The 16,443-nt window shown below is 24.7% G+C and overlaps 1 protein-coding gene across 3 annotated transcripts in view; it reads right to left on the reverse strand.

The window, feature by feature from the left end:
• LOC126908046 (uncharacterized) overlaps positions 1-16,155 on the reverse strand; it is a 17,803-nt gene extending 1,648 nt beyond the window's left edge. The window contains exons 1-11 of one of the 3 annotated variants that reach the window (XM_050689884.1): positions 15,918-16,006; positions 15,519-15,624; positions 14,637-14,663; positions 13,601-13,633; positions 12,084-12,116; positions 11,949-12,002; positions 10,177-10,206; positions 5,851-5,874; positions 5,477-5,542; positions 3,501-3,536; positions 2,157-2,243 (exon numbers count right to left, since the gene is read on the reverse strand). In XM_050689884.1, coding sequence (XP_050545841.1) covers positions 2,157-2,243; positions 3,501-3,536; positions 5,477-5,542; positions 5,851-5,874; positions 10,177-10,206; positions 11,949-12,002; positions 12,084-12,116; positions 13,601-13,633; positions 14,637-14,663; positions 15,519-15,618 — 490 coding nt within the window. In that variant the 5' untranslated portion in view covers positions 15,619-15,624; positions 15,918-16,006. Of the gene's footprint in view, positions 1-2,156; positions 2,244-3,500; positions 3,537-5,476; positions 5,543-5,850; positions 5,875-10,176; positions 10,207-11,948; positions 12,003-12,083; positions 12,117-13,600; positions 13,634-14,636; positions 14,664-15,518; positions 15,625-15,781; positions 15,871-15,917; positions 16,007-16,056 lie in introns of those variants that run through there. The other 2 variants (XM_050689885.1, XM_050689883.1) reach the window with 2 other exon arrangements.
• Between the last annotated feature and the right edge of the window lie 288 nt (positions 16,156-16,443).

Here is a 16,443-nt window from a genome sequence, read left to right on the forward strand (position 1 = left end):
GTCAAAAGATCACAAATCGTATCTAGTCGAAGACATTACCCTTAAAAATTGAAAAAAATTCCCTCGTTCCCCGTAAAAGGGGGAAACCTCCAAAAAAATTACAAATTTAAAAATCGCTAATTTTCGAAATTTTTTCAATTTTTTTTACTGAAAAGTGCCATAACTTTTTCAAAAATGAACATATCAATATAAATCTTTTTTATATAGATGCATAATATCATTACCTTTCATTTGGTATATTTTTTTCATAAATTTAACCCTTAACCTGCCCACAAGGGGGGATTTAAAATGACAACTTTTTCACAAAAAATTAATTTTTTTAACTTAAATTTTGAAAATGTTCCGGAAGGTCTGACACTTTTATATATATCTTAAATTAAAGCTAATGTAATATGCTTTATCATGAAAAAAAAAAATTTCGGACTTTATCTTATCTTCATGGTGAAAATGGCTACCGAATGCTATTTTTGTGTGAAAATTTTCGATTTTGTATTTTCCATTTTTAACTTTATTATGCTATAACTTTTTGAAAAATGTATGAATCATTACAATTTTTTTATGAGAAGTAGTATTTATATAGATCTTTCATTCGACATACTGTTTTTTTAAATCGGACCATTTCCCTAAATACAGGGGGGATTCAAAACATAAAAATGCATATAGAAAGTAGAACTTTTTCAACGTAACTTTTGAAAGTGTTCCGGAAGGTCTGACACTTTTATATATATCTTAAATTAAAGCTAATGTAATATACTTTATAATGGTAAAAAAAAATTTCGGACTTTATTTTATCTTCATGGTGAAAACAGACATTAAACTTAATAAAAAAAATACGATTTTTGTAAAAAAATTCTTTTTTATATTTTTAACTTTATAATGCTATAACTTCTCGAAAGATGTATGGATCAATATAATTCTTTTTTTTTGTAGATGCATGATGTCTTTACCTATCATTTGGTATATTTTTTTTATAAATCTGACTTTTTACCTGCCTACAGGGAGGGATTCAAAATGACAACTTTTTTACAAAAAATTGACTTGTTCAACTTAAATTTTGAAAGTGTTCCGGAAAGTCTGACACTTTTATATATATCTTAAATTAAAGCTAATTTAATATACTTTATCATGCAAAAAAAAAATTTCGGACTTTATTTTATCTTCAAGGTGAAAATGGCTACCAAATGCTATTATTGTGTGAAAATTCTCAATTTTATTTTTTACATTTTTAACATTATAATGCTATAACTTATTGAAAAGTGTATTGATCAATATAATTTTTTTATGGGAAATACTATTTTCTAATAATCCCTTTTTTATTCTACATACTTTGTCTTAATCAGGATATTAATAAGGAACTAGCAGTTTATGAAGCTTTTGGAATAATCCACCAATTTTTTAAAATTAAACACTATCTAAAGATTTGCATCGAAGCGTTTTTTTTTGATAGTGATTTTAATCACTGTCAGATATCATTATACTTGATCCAACTATGCCACGTCACCACTGTGCCGCGACCCCCCTGTGCTGGGTTTTTATGTTTGTTACCACTTTTTCTCAGCTCGTACTGAATTGATTTCTTTCAGCGATACGTCAAAATATCACAAATTATATCTAGTTGGAGATATTAATCTAAAAAATTGAAAATGACATTTCTGAGACATCGTAAAAAAATGAATGTTGAGGACAATTGAATTTGTCTCTTCAATTTATATTTAATGTTTGTTATTGTTGTATTATATGTATTTATTAGGTTAGATTATTATCTATCTTTGTTGTAACTTTATTCGGATTAAAAAATGCCAAAATTTTCTAATTTAAAATCAAAAGTTTTTGAGGGATTTAAATTTTTTACAATAAAAAATGGATATTTTATTTAATTTTGAAGGAATATATCTGCAACTAGATACGATTTATGATCTTTTGACGTATCATTGAAAGAAATCGGTACTACAAGAGTTGAAAAAAGTGGCGACAGATAAAAAAAAAACACATCATAGTAATTAACATCTTCTAAGCTTTGCATGGAAGCTGGCAAATGGGCTCTAAATCAAAAGACTAGTTCGTTCATTAAATTTTACTTGAAATAAATTGTTTTTAATGATGTTTATTATAATTATAATCATCTTAAATTATTTAATTGGAAAAATATTAATTACCATGCATTGTGTAAAGTAAATGACGGATAGCTAGCATTGATATCTTTTCACGATTATATGCTGCATCTATATAATTCACATTCGATTCTAAAAAATAAATGTCATATAAATAATTAGAAACAAAAAATTTTTAAACTAGAAAAAATTATTTTTGTTCCTTTTTTGTGAAATTCGAATTATGCTTCATTGTAAATTATTTTGTTATGTTTACTTTATCATTTTATCTATTTACCTATGATTTCTATACATTCCAGTATCTATAATCTCTTGAGACATATTTTCAAATATTTTTTTATTAATTAAGTCTTAATATGATTTAAACATGTAGAGTCAACTAAAACTTTAATACTACTTAATAAAACATTCTTTCAGTTCAATTTATTTAATTTCTTTTAATATTTTACTGATTTAATGTATAAAAAGCTTAATATATTAATTAAAGCTTAATATATATAGTGGCGAAATAGAAAATAATTTTAGTTGATTACTACCTTATTTTTTTTTGCTTACCAAAACGTTTTTTAATCTTCATCGCAATTTAAGAAAATTGAATTTTAACAAAAAAAAAAAAAGCTACAGCAATTAAAAAATTTATATCCAGCATAATTTTTTATCATAACCCATTCAATTACTCACAGAATAAATATTATTTAAACGTTTTGTTGCTTATTATTCTTGAATTATTAGCTACGTAATACTATTTAAGTTCATCCCTTATACATTTAAGGGTGTCAATTTTGTTTTTTCAATTTGTAACACATATTTTGAATTTAATAAAATGTTTGAGGCTTTATTTAATTAATAAGTGACATTTTATTTCTAACGTGACATTATTTGTTAATTAGATATAAAACATCCAAAATTCAAATTTTAAGTTAATATATTAAGCATGTATTAATTATTATACAAGTATAATGTATAAGAGATTACAAATACAAGTAGCTAATGGACTTTTTACAACGTTGCTATTTGCAGATACAGAGCGTTTATTGTCAATTATTAATAGATATAATTTCTGTAATTCTAGTTGCTATTTTTATAAACTCACAACAATGTGCCTTACTACCATTAATAATAAATTCTGCGTATCTGTGGATATCGATGTCATAAAAAAATAATTAGCTACTTGTATTTGTAATCTCTCGTGTATTATACATGAATATTAACTCAAAATTTTGAAAAAAATTACTCTGTGTAGCTAATTATTTCGGCGAAGTTACAATGTCCTATACTCTTTGTTATTACGCTACTACTCGTATATATCTTGAAATGACAATTATACTTTGTCACGTTCGTTATTACGTTGATTGATTTAACTGAATTTAATACTAATTAAAGACTTACCTTTAATAAAAATTTTATAATCATCATCTGAAATACCTTTATTGAAAAAAACAAAAAAGTAATGACACAGCTGTATATGAGGGTATATTTAGTAGGACTTTGACTTAGAAGTATAAGTCTACAGCGTCTAAGAATTATTAAAATTAGAAGAGATTTAACCTTGAGTATTCAAAGCTACTCAAGTGGTACATGTAAATCAAGCATAATTATACTTTGAATTGTAAAAAAAATAATCAGTTGGTAATAGAATGTTTTAAATAATATGTGTAGTTTTCACAAATTTTTATCATTTATTCTAAAAATTTCTGTAATAGAATTTTTGTTTTACATAAAATAATTGATTGAATATATCATATTTAGGGCTTAAATCAAAACTACATCATTCAAATTTTTGTGATTATACAAAAGAAACGAAACGTATCGAATGATAAAATTATAACACTTATTTTGTTATTATTTTCTCTGTGAAATTTATATAAAGAAATAGCCTGAACTCCTAATTATATGCGAATAAGTATTATTACAGATATTTATGTGATGTTTTTAAAAATAATACTTAATTTTAAATTTGTGTTATTAAATAATTTATTTAATTTAGTTAATTATATAATTATTTACAGTAACCTAACTTATTTTCAACTTGACCTTATTTAATTGATAAATTAAATAAATGTCTTCATGCAGTAAAAAGTTATAATAATTTGGTTTTATTCCCAATCAATGCTATTTGTCTTAGTATTATTTAAGAAGATGAAATTTAAGAAGGTTGGTATATAAAATATTAAGTACAAAATATATTATATTTATAAATGTATATTCCTGGGACATTTTGAGATTTCATATTGATAAACATTACACCACAACTTAATAAATTAGACGAAAGTGCTGTAATAAGTATTAATAAAGATGTGATAACAATAATTAACAAGATAAAATAATTACATTATTTAAACCACTTATATAATTCACACCTAGATTATAACAAATCCAATAATGATGTTCATATTATTAATATTAGTTTGGAACAAAGTAATTACTACCATAAAAACGCTTCGATGCAAATCTGTAGATAGTGTTTAATTTTAAGAAATTGGTGGATTATTCTAAAAGCAAAATTAACTCCTATTTGTTGTTCAACTTCGACTGTCATTTGCACATAATTTTTTTTTTTAACGTGTATTACATAACATTAGCTTTAATTTAATATTATTTAAAAGACACAGTATTTCCGGAACATTTTCAAAAGTTAAGGTGAAAAATGGCCCGATTAAAAAAAAAAGTATTTTGGATAAAGGTTATGTATATAATTAATTTAGAAACAAAAATTTGTGTTGATTTATACATTTTTCAATAAGTTATAGCAATTAAAAGTTGAAAATATAAAATCAAAAATTTTGACACAAGAATAGCATATTTTGAACTACGGCAGCCATTTGTACGTAGAAGATAAGTCGTCGTGACAGTTTTTTTTTTTAATTTATAGCTTGTAATATAAGTTTTTATTTAATCTATGTTCAAGGGACGCAGTATTTCTAGAACAATTTGAAAAATTAAGTTGAAAAAGTTGCTATTTTGAATCTTCCCTATGATAAGTAACGGGTCAAAATTTCAAAAAAAAAAAATGATACAAATGAAAGGAATATACCTAGGATTTCCATAAAAAATAATATTATGGTACGTTTATTTTTCAAAAAGTTATGGCAGTTTTAAGAAAAAAATGTCAAAATTAAACAATTTTTTCTCCATTGATGAGGGATATTTTTTCAATTTTTAAAGGCAATGTCTTCAACGAGGTACGATTAGTGATATTTTGACGTATGGTTGAAAGAAATCTGTTCGGAGAGAGCTGACAAAAAGTATACAACACACATCATAGTAAAATTAATCTTGTGGTTATATTAGTTTTAAAATTAAGAAAGAACTTTTGTTAATTAAGCAAGTATACAAATTATTCAAAAGTTGTATGATCATCTTACTATAGTCCTTAATGAAAAATCTGCGGAGTACAGATTCTTGTTTTGCTACATGTTGGTTATAATATTCTGTAATTACAATAAAAAAAGATAAAATATCATAGGTTAAGAACTACCTAGAATCTATAAATATTTAGAATATCGAAAAGATCAGTGAACATTTATTTTTAAGTACTTATTGATTAAAATTAACATTGATACATAGCAATAAAAACTGCCAAGCTATTGACTTAGCCACTACAGCTACCGATATCGTAATTTATTAAAAAATAAATTATCATGTAATGATAATACATTATAATAAAATCTAGTTTAATTGGTTTTATTTAAAATTAAATCCATTTTAGAATTCTTTTGAATTAAAAAAAAAAATTCACCTGTATTTCGAATTTGCTCTATCTCTGTAAAAATAAAAACAAATTTACTAAATATTTTTAAACATTTTTACTATATCTGTACATTAAAGTTAAACTATCCCAAGTCAAATTATTTAGAAATGAGGTAAAACTATATTTGTAGTGTTTATTTTATGAGGATTCCAAAAATAATTTCTACTCATTAAAAAAAACAGAAGCACAGTGGCGACGTAGAATAGTGGGATAAGTATAGATGATATCTGACAGTGATTATTATCACAAATTTCCAAGTTTTCATAAAGTTAAAAAAACTTTTCTTAATTTTGAAGAGGCAAAAAATCAAAATTAGTATAAATTTATATTTAATGTAAACACAAGATTCATGTAAATTTTATATTAATTGATGGACTCATTTCTATGGCAAACTCTTAAAGGTGTTTTAAAATAAACAAAGAATAATAAAATTTGAATACAGAATATCATGTTTTTTAACTGCGGCAGCCGTTTGTATGTAGAAGATAAGTCGTCGAGACAGTTATATATTTTTAAATTTATATCATGTAACATAAGCTTTAATTTAACATATGTTTAAATGACGCAGTATTTCCGTTGTTTTGGTATAGAGTTAAAAATGTCTAATAATTAATGAAATGTTGCTACATTATTTATGTATAATTAATTAGTCTCGGTGTCGCTGGAAATGAAAATCCTGACTTTCTATCCAGGAAATGAGCAGAGAACACCTATGTTGGACCAGAACCAGTGGTAGGACTTATTGAGCAATCGCTCAAAGCACTACCCAAGAATTAGTGCAGAGAACAACACAGGAAAATTTGTAAGTACTTAGTAGTAACTAGACAATCTAAAATGTTTATCAAGACCCCCGGTCTACTGTTGGGTGATCTGAATAGCACGACTAGACATTAAATAAGCATTTTGATCGGAATCACCATTGTGCACAATGTGTGGAGTAAAAGAGGATAACTCATTTCACATTATGTACAAATGTGAAGCCTTGTCCATACTAATATAAAACTACTTCAGTAAACCTTTTCCTGAAAAAGAAGATATTAAAAACCTAAGACCCAGAGAAATACTTAATTTCGCCGAAAACACAGGACTCTTTGGTTATCCATAGAAGTGACTTGATGGTCCACCCTTATACAATGATAGGTATAATGTAATAACACTTCGGTGATAGCACTTAGATGGATAAACCGAATCCAGACAATTCAGTATGAGGTGAGCACAATAGACCAAAAGGTCTGAGTGCATGGGCATTATGTCCATCTCACTAATAACTAAAACTAAAAACTAACTTGCCTCAAAAACACTTAAAAGAAGTAATAACACGCCAAGTAAAAAATAGAACTAAAGCCTAATTAAATTTTATGTATTAAAATACATTTTATTATTATAATTGTAAGGCTAATAATAAATCTAAGTTGGGTGACTGTAAAAGTCCATGTTGTCGATTTGCATGTCAGATTCGTGGTGTTGAACGCGAGTAGGCTTGAACATAGTAGTTGTGCACTTTTCCGATACGTGTATGGCTCTTAACAACCATTTTTTTTTCAATTAATTAGAGAGTAGGCGCTGCGTTTTAGATGTACACATTGTGTACACATAAAATCAGTCATTATTGACCAATACGCATCTGGAAATTTAGCTTAAAATTATGCACTAACGATGATGCGGTAATGTAACTAGTATTAAGTAATATTAAGCTGGTTTAGACCTTTTTGTCATTATATATGCTGAAAATCGTAATGATTTTCATTCCGTTGCACATTTTTATTAAAGTGATTTAAACAGCTTCTTTCTACAAAATCTTGTTCTCAAAATTAATATTTCTCATCACTTGATAAATGGAAAGACGTTTTTAAATTATAAATTACGTTTTAAATCAGTGTTATCTTGTCTGATTCGGTAGTAATTAAATGTAATAACAATGCCCCTCCCTTAAGTAGTTGTTCATCTAACGTTCTCAAAGATAAGAAAATCATAAAACTGACGCAACTTATCAACTATATGCACAATAGCATATTTGAAATCGGTTCTTATCCAAAATTAATGAAGATATTCAATTAACGAATAGAGGTAACATAACTATTTTAATATTGAATTTATAGACCGCACTATTTATATAACACATACTTTTTACAGTCTATATGTTTAGCGTTAATAAATAGAACATTGTTTCCAACGTACATGGGCTTTTTTAGTAATTTTTGTGGTTTTTGAAATGAATATTTTTTAGTTTTAAATTAATTTTATAAAATATATTTTTAATTTTAAATAATATTAGCCACAAATGATCAATTCTTACTATAGAATTCTACTCTTTTACGTAAAATAAATCTTTTGTTTTTTAGGAATGGATACCCAAAATGCATTTTACAGGATCTTTACTTTCGCATAACAGACTAACAAAAAATTATAAATATACACAATTTATTACAAACAAATTATTTAAAACTTAAAAAATGAACAGTACGCACTCTATTTGCTACACAAAGATATAGGCTACCTCGTATTTTCGTTATTTGACGAATTTTCCTAACACATTAAATCAAGATCTCAATTAAAGGACCAAAATCTTGACGTTGGTTATGAAATTAATTTTAATTTAATACTCAATTTTACTAAAATTGAATAATTTTTTTTTACTAATTAAATTGCAGGCGCTGCGTTTTACATAAAGACATACTACACACTACCAATAAAAATCTACGTCCACAATTACATAAGTTAAAAAAAAATAATAATCTTATATTTCTATCTTAGACAGATACCAGAAAATAAGCATGTTTAAAGTAAGGTAATACATAATTAAATATAATTTTGTCTCGACAGTTTATCGTTAATTTTTGTGTCTATAGTGTGGGGTATGGCTATTTCTTTGGTTATATTGATATTTAAAACTGTTATAACTATTCTAAAATATAGAGCGGAGGGTTAAGTTATTTTATAGTCATTTTTTTAATTAAATCACTTTTTATATTATTAGTTAGTTAAATAATAAGTGACTTTTAAAAAAATAAAGTTGGCACCCTTATAAAGTATACAGGATATATTAAAAAAACTTAATAATAAATAAATCCAGAAATATATAAAATTAAAAAATACCATACAGAATTTTCTTTTTATAATTATTATTTAAGGGGATAGTAATTATTATTTTATTTGAAATAATTCCATAAATCCTTCTAAAAATTAAATATTACAAATTTGTATCGAAGAGTTTTTTATGATAGGGATTTTAATCACTTTCAGATATCATCTTTAATTATCCCCATTGTTCTGAACTTTTGTTATTTATTATTATGTATATTTTCTTTTACTGCGCATAAATCCAACTGGTTTTTATTACTGATATCTCATTTCTTATTCTCATACCTATTTCCTTTACTCAAATCCTCATATTTGACTCATAAGCTTAATGCCTCTATTTTTTACATACTTCTATATATATCCTTTAACTATTGGCACCAGAATACTATTCCTCCATTCCTTTGGAATTTTCTCTTCTAATAGGATTTTATTAATAAGTTCCTTCAACTTCCTTTAGCCAACACCGCCTAATATTTTCCATACTGCTACTGTCACTCCATCTGGTTCTACTACTTTATTCTTTTTAATTGATGCCACAGCCTTCCATATTTCTTTCTCACTGACGAAATCTACGAATTCCTCGAGTAGCTATGACATTCTTGTATTGATCTATATATCCCTCACATATTTTCCTCATTTTCTTTCACTTTCACTTAGTGTCCTGCGCACAACAAATGTTAACTTTACCACCCACCTATTCTTACTTTAAATCTATCTTTCTCTCTTATACACAAGTCCATTCTAGAGTTTATTAATGTTGTCTCTACTTCGTTGACACTACAAGCGTTGGGTAGGTCTGTCATATGACTGCTGAAACAGCTACCACACTAGTTGTCCATCTGGCATCAAACACTTAATTCTTTAGGCCTTCTTTGTCTGTAACTACTATAATTCCTTTCACTTTTGTCTCCGCGTACTTCTGAAATGGGACAATCCGCATAAGTTTTTATCAAGACATATTTTTTGACAAAATTTTATACCGGCTATCAACCTGACGCAACGTTATTAATCGTCTCTTACGACTGACAAAGGAGCTATAAAAGTATTCTTATCCCTTATCCACAGGGAAGATTTATTATAATGTATAATTTGTGTTTGGCATTCACTACTATTGAAAAATTACCAACTTTGCCAAAAGTAATAAAACAAATATTTGTATAACACTTTTTTTTTGCTTTTATATTTTAAGTAGTGTACAACATAAAATATCCAAGAAACATTTTAAATACTTACTTAATGGAATAAATACTGTTACCAATTGTACTGAAATATATTTATAAAGACTCAAAACAAATACCAGAAGTTATTATATAGCTATAAAATTTAAACAAATAAAATTACTAATACGATGTAAATTTAAAATCATTTTTATAGAAAATTCTAATAAAAACTAAGTGACCTCGTAACTCATATAAGAATTTTTTAGGAAATACCCGAGTGCGATTTTATTTTTGTAACCCTCTCTCGTGTTATTTTGGAATCCACCTAATTTTAAAAATTAAAAAAGTTAAAAGGGGCACAACTCACAAATATACGAATGCATTAGAATAGTTAACCAATTTGCACATGTACTATAGACTTATTAAAAACAATTTTTCGGTGAGAACTGAATTTTGTCATTTCTCCTACATAAAAAAAAGCTTCTAGAAATAATAATGAAAATGATTAAGTATTCTATCAAAAATAAATGAATGCATTTAAGTGAAAGTGAAAGAATTTCATAAAAGTCATTAATAAAACATTTTATTATTATTTTGGCTCGACTTTTTGATACATCTAAACTATAGAATATAGTAATACTAATATAATCGGCAATTTAAGTAAAAAAATTATACTTTTCAGTTAATTTAAAACCCCTAGTTATCGAACGCGTGACTTCACTACGTAGAAAACTGAGTTTGAATCCATTGTGATGTGTAATATGGGCGTTGTAGCTATTTGAGTAAAATATTTTTAATATTTTTTGTATAATTTTAATATTAAATAATATTAATCACAATTAATCAATTTTTTTTATTACATATTATTTTGTTGATTTTATTTTAATAACTTTTGCCTTTTCAAATTACGTTGAAAGTATAATTTTAATTTTTAATCATTAGTGTTTGGGACTTTATGCATTTATAAAGTTTATTTTAGTCATCTCGAGTACAAATGATAAGTAGATATTCGTTTTTGTTTTTCTTAATCCTAACGAATGTATATTAAATTGGATTTTAGTTTTTGGTAACGTGAATATAATAATCATTAATAATCTATTTCAATATCGACAAAATATTATTATTATTTCTCATTTAGATAACCAGCGTGGAACATTTTTCCTGATAAATACTATAATACATAATTCATAACAGATATAGCCGTCACAGTGGCAGTTTATTACTACCGCCGGTATTATAATACCAATTTAATGTTGAATTTTTACTTCACATCCAAGTGTTTAAGTAATGCGTGAAACGCAAAAAGTTGATATCGGAATAAAAATTATAAGAAAAAAAATTTTTGTAAATATTTTTTTGACGTATAATAATGATAATTTAAACAAATTAAAGTTAAGATTATTTATACCCGAAGAAATGAAAAAAAATTTATTTTACTACATATTTTTTTGAACCTAATATTTTTTCTCTTTACAAATATTTAAAATTCTCAATAGTTTCTGAGAAAATGACTTTTGAAGTTTTGGAAAAAATTTTAAATAATATATTTTTCTTATCAGTAATGAATAATAAAAAATTGGCTTTAAATGTAGTCTAAGAATACAATAACTATTATTTTTTTTAATTTCAACAAAATGATTTTTGTATCAAAAGTTATATGCGTTTTCACCCGGATATATTAGAACATTTTAATACATCTATTTAAAATATAATATCTCATTTTATCATATAATACCTAGCTTCATAAAAATACACGTAATTTTAGTTTTTTGATAGATTTAATTTTATAAAATATAACCCTTAAATTTAAAATTAACTCTATAATATTCAAAGTAGTGTAATTACCATAATTTTGAGATTTGAATTTGTAAATTATATTTTTTAACACATCATAAAATTCTATAAAAAATAAATAAATTTCAAAGTTGTTTTATTCATAGAAAAATATGTACGCAGTTTTAAAAATCAATATTTTATTACCATCTGTATCTGCATATCTTATAACATTGCCATCTGTGAAAGTTTAATTAAAAAATAATTTATTATAAAATATCAATATGAAATTAAGACGTGATATTTACAAAAAACAAAACTAAAAAATCCTATGTTAATTATGCATGTATAATTAAAATATTATAATCGTCCAAAAAAAAATAATTAAAAAAACAAATCAATGAAAAATAAAAGAGGTCAAAATTTTGCTTACAAAGCAATAAGATTCTACATTAAAGTTTGTAGGTACTCGATATTTTTTATTTCTAAGGATAAAAATTGTTTGTTTCAAAAAAAATTGTGTAATTATGCCGGCGATGGTATTAAATTCTATTTATAAAATTAAGTAAAATTAATTAGCCACAAGTGATCAATTTTTATTATATCTATTTATAAATATTATTTAACTATTGAGAGTATAAAACCGCCTCCAATGATCGCTTTAACAACCATATTTCTAAGGAACATATTAAAATCAATATTTCATATTTGGTTTGTGTTTTTTTGCATATATCAAAATTAAAATTTTGTCCAGCTAGAATTTAGTTTTGGACCACAGTACATTTTCTACTTATGTGCATAAATAGTAATTTAACTAACGAAGGTACAAAGACGGGTACTTGTTGCAATACGTTGAGTTTTCATTCTATCGTAAATGTGACAACGCTACCGATTCCGGATCAGCGCACTATCGCCATCAACGTTGCTAACTTTTTGATGTCCGAGATTCACGGCAAACACCTTGTCGTCAACACCAGTGAAAATGCTACGATTTTATAAGAAGAGTACTTATTTATTTTGTTCTCCTTTTTCGTTTTTTTTTTTTTTTTAATCGCCTGCTGTTGATTAATAATAAACGACCTACGGGTCTCTATCATCTAAACCGGTGACAACTTCGTTAAAGCGACGTAAGTCGTGTTAAAAATGTTCAAAGAACAAATAAAATTAGAGTTAAAAAAAATATTAATATTATTGTTGATATTATTAAACAACACACTGGGTACAGTTATATTATTTAAGATAACATTTTGAAATGTTTTTCACTTATATTGGTGTAGTGTTCAAGGTCAAAAGGGATGCATTACTTTCTCGGTTATGTCGTTTTACTCAATGCAGCATATGGTAAAAATGTTTAAGGTTTAGTCATTGTTAGCCGTCTATCGAGTGAAGCGGACCATTGCCGTAGTACATCTCTTATATTATATAACTTGTTGAAATCACCGATTTTCGAAAAGTTTGTATGACTCTAATCTACATTGAATATTTAGTTGCATTTACTTTGAATTTTTTGCCAATTTCAATGTAGCCTATTATATGCATGTTTACAATTTAATCGCAGTTTAACAATCTATTGAGTAAAATGACCCGTTGCCGTTGCACATCTTTTATATTATATGATTTGATATTTTATATTATATTACGAATAATTTTTAAATCTTTTAAGTACATAAACTATTTCATTCAACAATTATTATATTAAGAAATTCAAATTATATTAAATTTACCTTTTAATAAAATGATTCGATTTATTATTTTATCTGGAAATAATAAATTATTAAATGTATACTAGTATAGTACATACGCTTCACGAATTATTTTATTTTTTGTTCAACTGCTTTACTCATAAAATTCCTTGCGAAACTCTCACTGATATTTCATCAGATTTTTCTAACATTATGTGTCAGTAATTTATATATAGATTTCTCGGAAATATGTATTTTAATTAACAGAGTATACTTTTAGTCATTACACTAGAGAGGTGTAGATTTAGTTAAGCTTAAATGTAGATAATTTATTTTTCGTTTTATTTCTAGATAAAAAAATTACAGTGTTTTCAAAACAAATTGTAGGGTATTAATCAGAACTAAAAATTAACTACTACTTAAATCGCCTATAAAATTTTATTTCCAAAATATTATAACTCGATTTTTACCAAGAATTGGTAACAGGTGATAAAATTGGATAAAATAGGAGATAGTATATCTCATCATTTGTAAATTAAAAAATACCCGAAATTACTACTTTTACTTTATAACAAAATAAATTTTGTTATAAAAAGATAAAATTTGTCTCAATGTGGTATTAATTAAACTAAATATGATAAATAATAAAGTTAATAGGGTTTTTTTTGAAATTATAGGACAAAACGGAACGTAACTTGTCTTACTTTCAGTAAAATTCTAGTAACCACTTATTTGTATGACAATTTTCTTAGAAAAATATGCAAAAAACCGTAGTTTTTATTTATGAAAAAAGATTTATTCTCGATTGTTATATTTAAGTGAGTATTACCTATCTATATGGTGTTATGAATTGAGTAAAATTGTGATATTAAAAAAATAATTCTTTTTAATCTTATAATTTTATGTTTAGTGATAATATAATTATGTAACCCCTCTAAAAAAAAAAAAAAAAAAAAATTAAAACATTAGATTTTAATTATTTTTTATTTTATGATTTTCCTAGAAAAATACTTACTTGACTTTCAAAAAAGGGGATACAAGAAGGATTAAATTAATTAAATTATATTATATAGCTTACTGGTCAACTCAATTGCACGTGCTGCTTCTATAAAAAACCATTTATATGAAAAAATAAATTATAAACTTTATTTCTGTATAACTTTTTAATAAAAATTCTATTACATTATATACACAAAAATATAACATTATAAAAATTGTTTAAAAAACATAAAATTTTTAAATATCACTGAATATTATAATTGTATAATAATATATATTATATCATATGAGATCGGTTGATTATTTTCAGTTCATGTTACATAGAATAACAAACAAATTTTGTTTTTAAATAATAAAAATCGAAATTTTAAATTAATGATGTAATTCATACCTGAAAATTACCCCCAAACGGTATAATTTTTCATTACCCTGATACTTTTAGTGCTGCGAGGTAATTTATTCACTTAAAATTTATTTGTTAAAAAATCAATTTCAACTAAGTCAGGTAACAAAAAAGCTTTAAGAAATGTATATATAAATTTAGTTAGAATGTACATATAAGCACAGTTTAAAGGACCTAACGCTAAGCATCTCTTTATAATGGTTTAAATTTAATCAAATTTTTGATTATATAGATTCTATTATTCCAAAAGCTACTACACTTAAATTTTACGATCATTTATAGTACCTTTCCTTTCTAGATTACTGTGCATGTATTAATAAGGATACCTTGTATGTTTTCACTCTTTTAAAAAATAATTGATTTTTTAAATCAACAATGTATCAATAAAGATATAATCATTGTATATTTTCTCAATGTTTATAAATCATGATTAATTAAATCAAATCATTTATCTCTAGTTTGTGTGTCATTTCAAAATTGAAAATTTGCTCTTAATAACGTGTTTAAATCCCAATTAAAAATTTAAAATCTCAATTTATGATTTTTAATTATATTTACCTATAAGATCATTCTTAGTTATATCAGGAACTCCTTTAACGATGTTCATACAGAAAATAACTAGTATAAAAAACCTGATTAAATTTTTTATAGTTGCCATTTTAATCTGTAAAGTTAAAAATAAAATAAAAACTAACAATTATGATAAAATTTATAAGTCAGATTATTAACTATTGACTAATATTTTTCATTTTTATAATTAAAGTTAAAGAAATGGAATTTCTTATCATTTGGAAATATCCTATCGAATATCTGTTCTTTACCAATGTTATAATAAGATCTTTGAATTATTGACACACATATATTTTTAAGAAGCACGCATTTTTAATCAAATATCAGCTTACAGAATAAAATAAAAAAAATTGTTGCATACTATTTTATAGGTTAAGTAATACTTACTAAATAATAAGTATAGTATTATAAGACTATATTCAGAAATTATGATTTTTTTACTATTTGATATATTTTAATTATATTTTTCAGTGCGCTAAAGGTTTTTATCAGAAAATTGAACATATTTATTAAATTGTATAATTACCTGATGATACCTAAAAATAAAGTGAAATATTTTATGTGACGGTATACGTGTTTTTAAATAAAGATATTATTCTTGAACGCTAATATTAAATATACTGACTAGTTGTTGAATTAAATTTATTTGTATATAAAAATACATGTAAAACTTAGAGGAAAATAAATCTTAAAAACATATTTTTTTCATTATATTCTGTTTAAACTAAATTAATTTTTCATTGGTAATAAATGGATATTATTACTAAATATTAGATATTAGTACTTTTACAGAAATATTCCGTAACTACGCCTCACGGAATATCTTCAAAAATATTAGAGCTTATTATTATTTTATTTTTTAACAATAATGGTTCTAAGTTGAACTGTATTATACTAAAAATATTTTTTCTTT

This window comes from Daktulosphaira vitifoliae, unplaced genomic scaffold, assembly GCF_025091365.1.
Source record: "Daktulosphaira vitifoliae isolate Bord-2020 unplaced genomic scaffold, ASM2509136v1 Scaffold_5, whole genome shotgun sequence".
NCBI lineage: Eukaryota > Metazoa > Arthropoda > Insecta > Hemiptera > Phylloxeridae > Daktulosphaira > Daktulosphaira vitifoliae.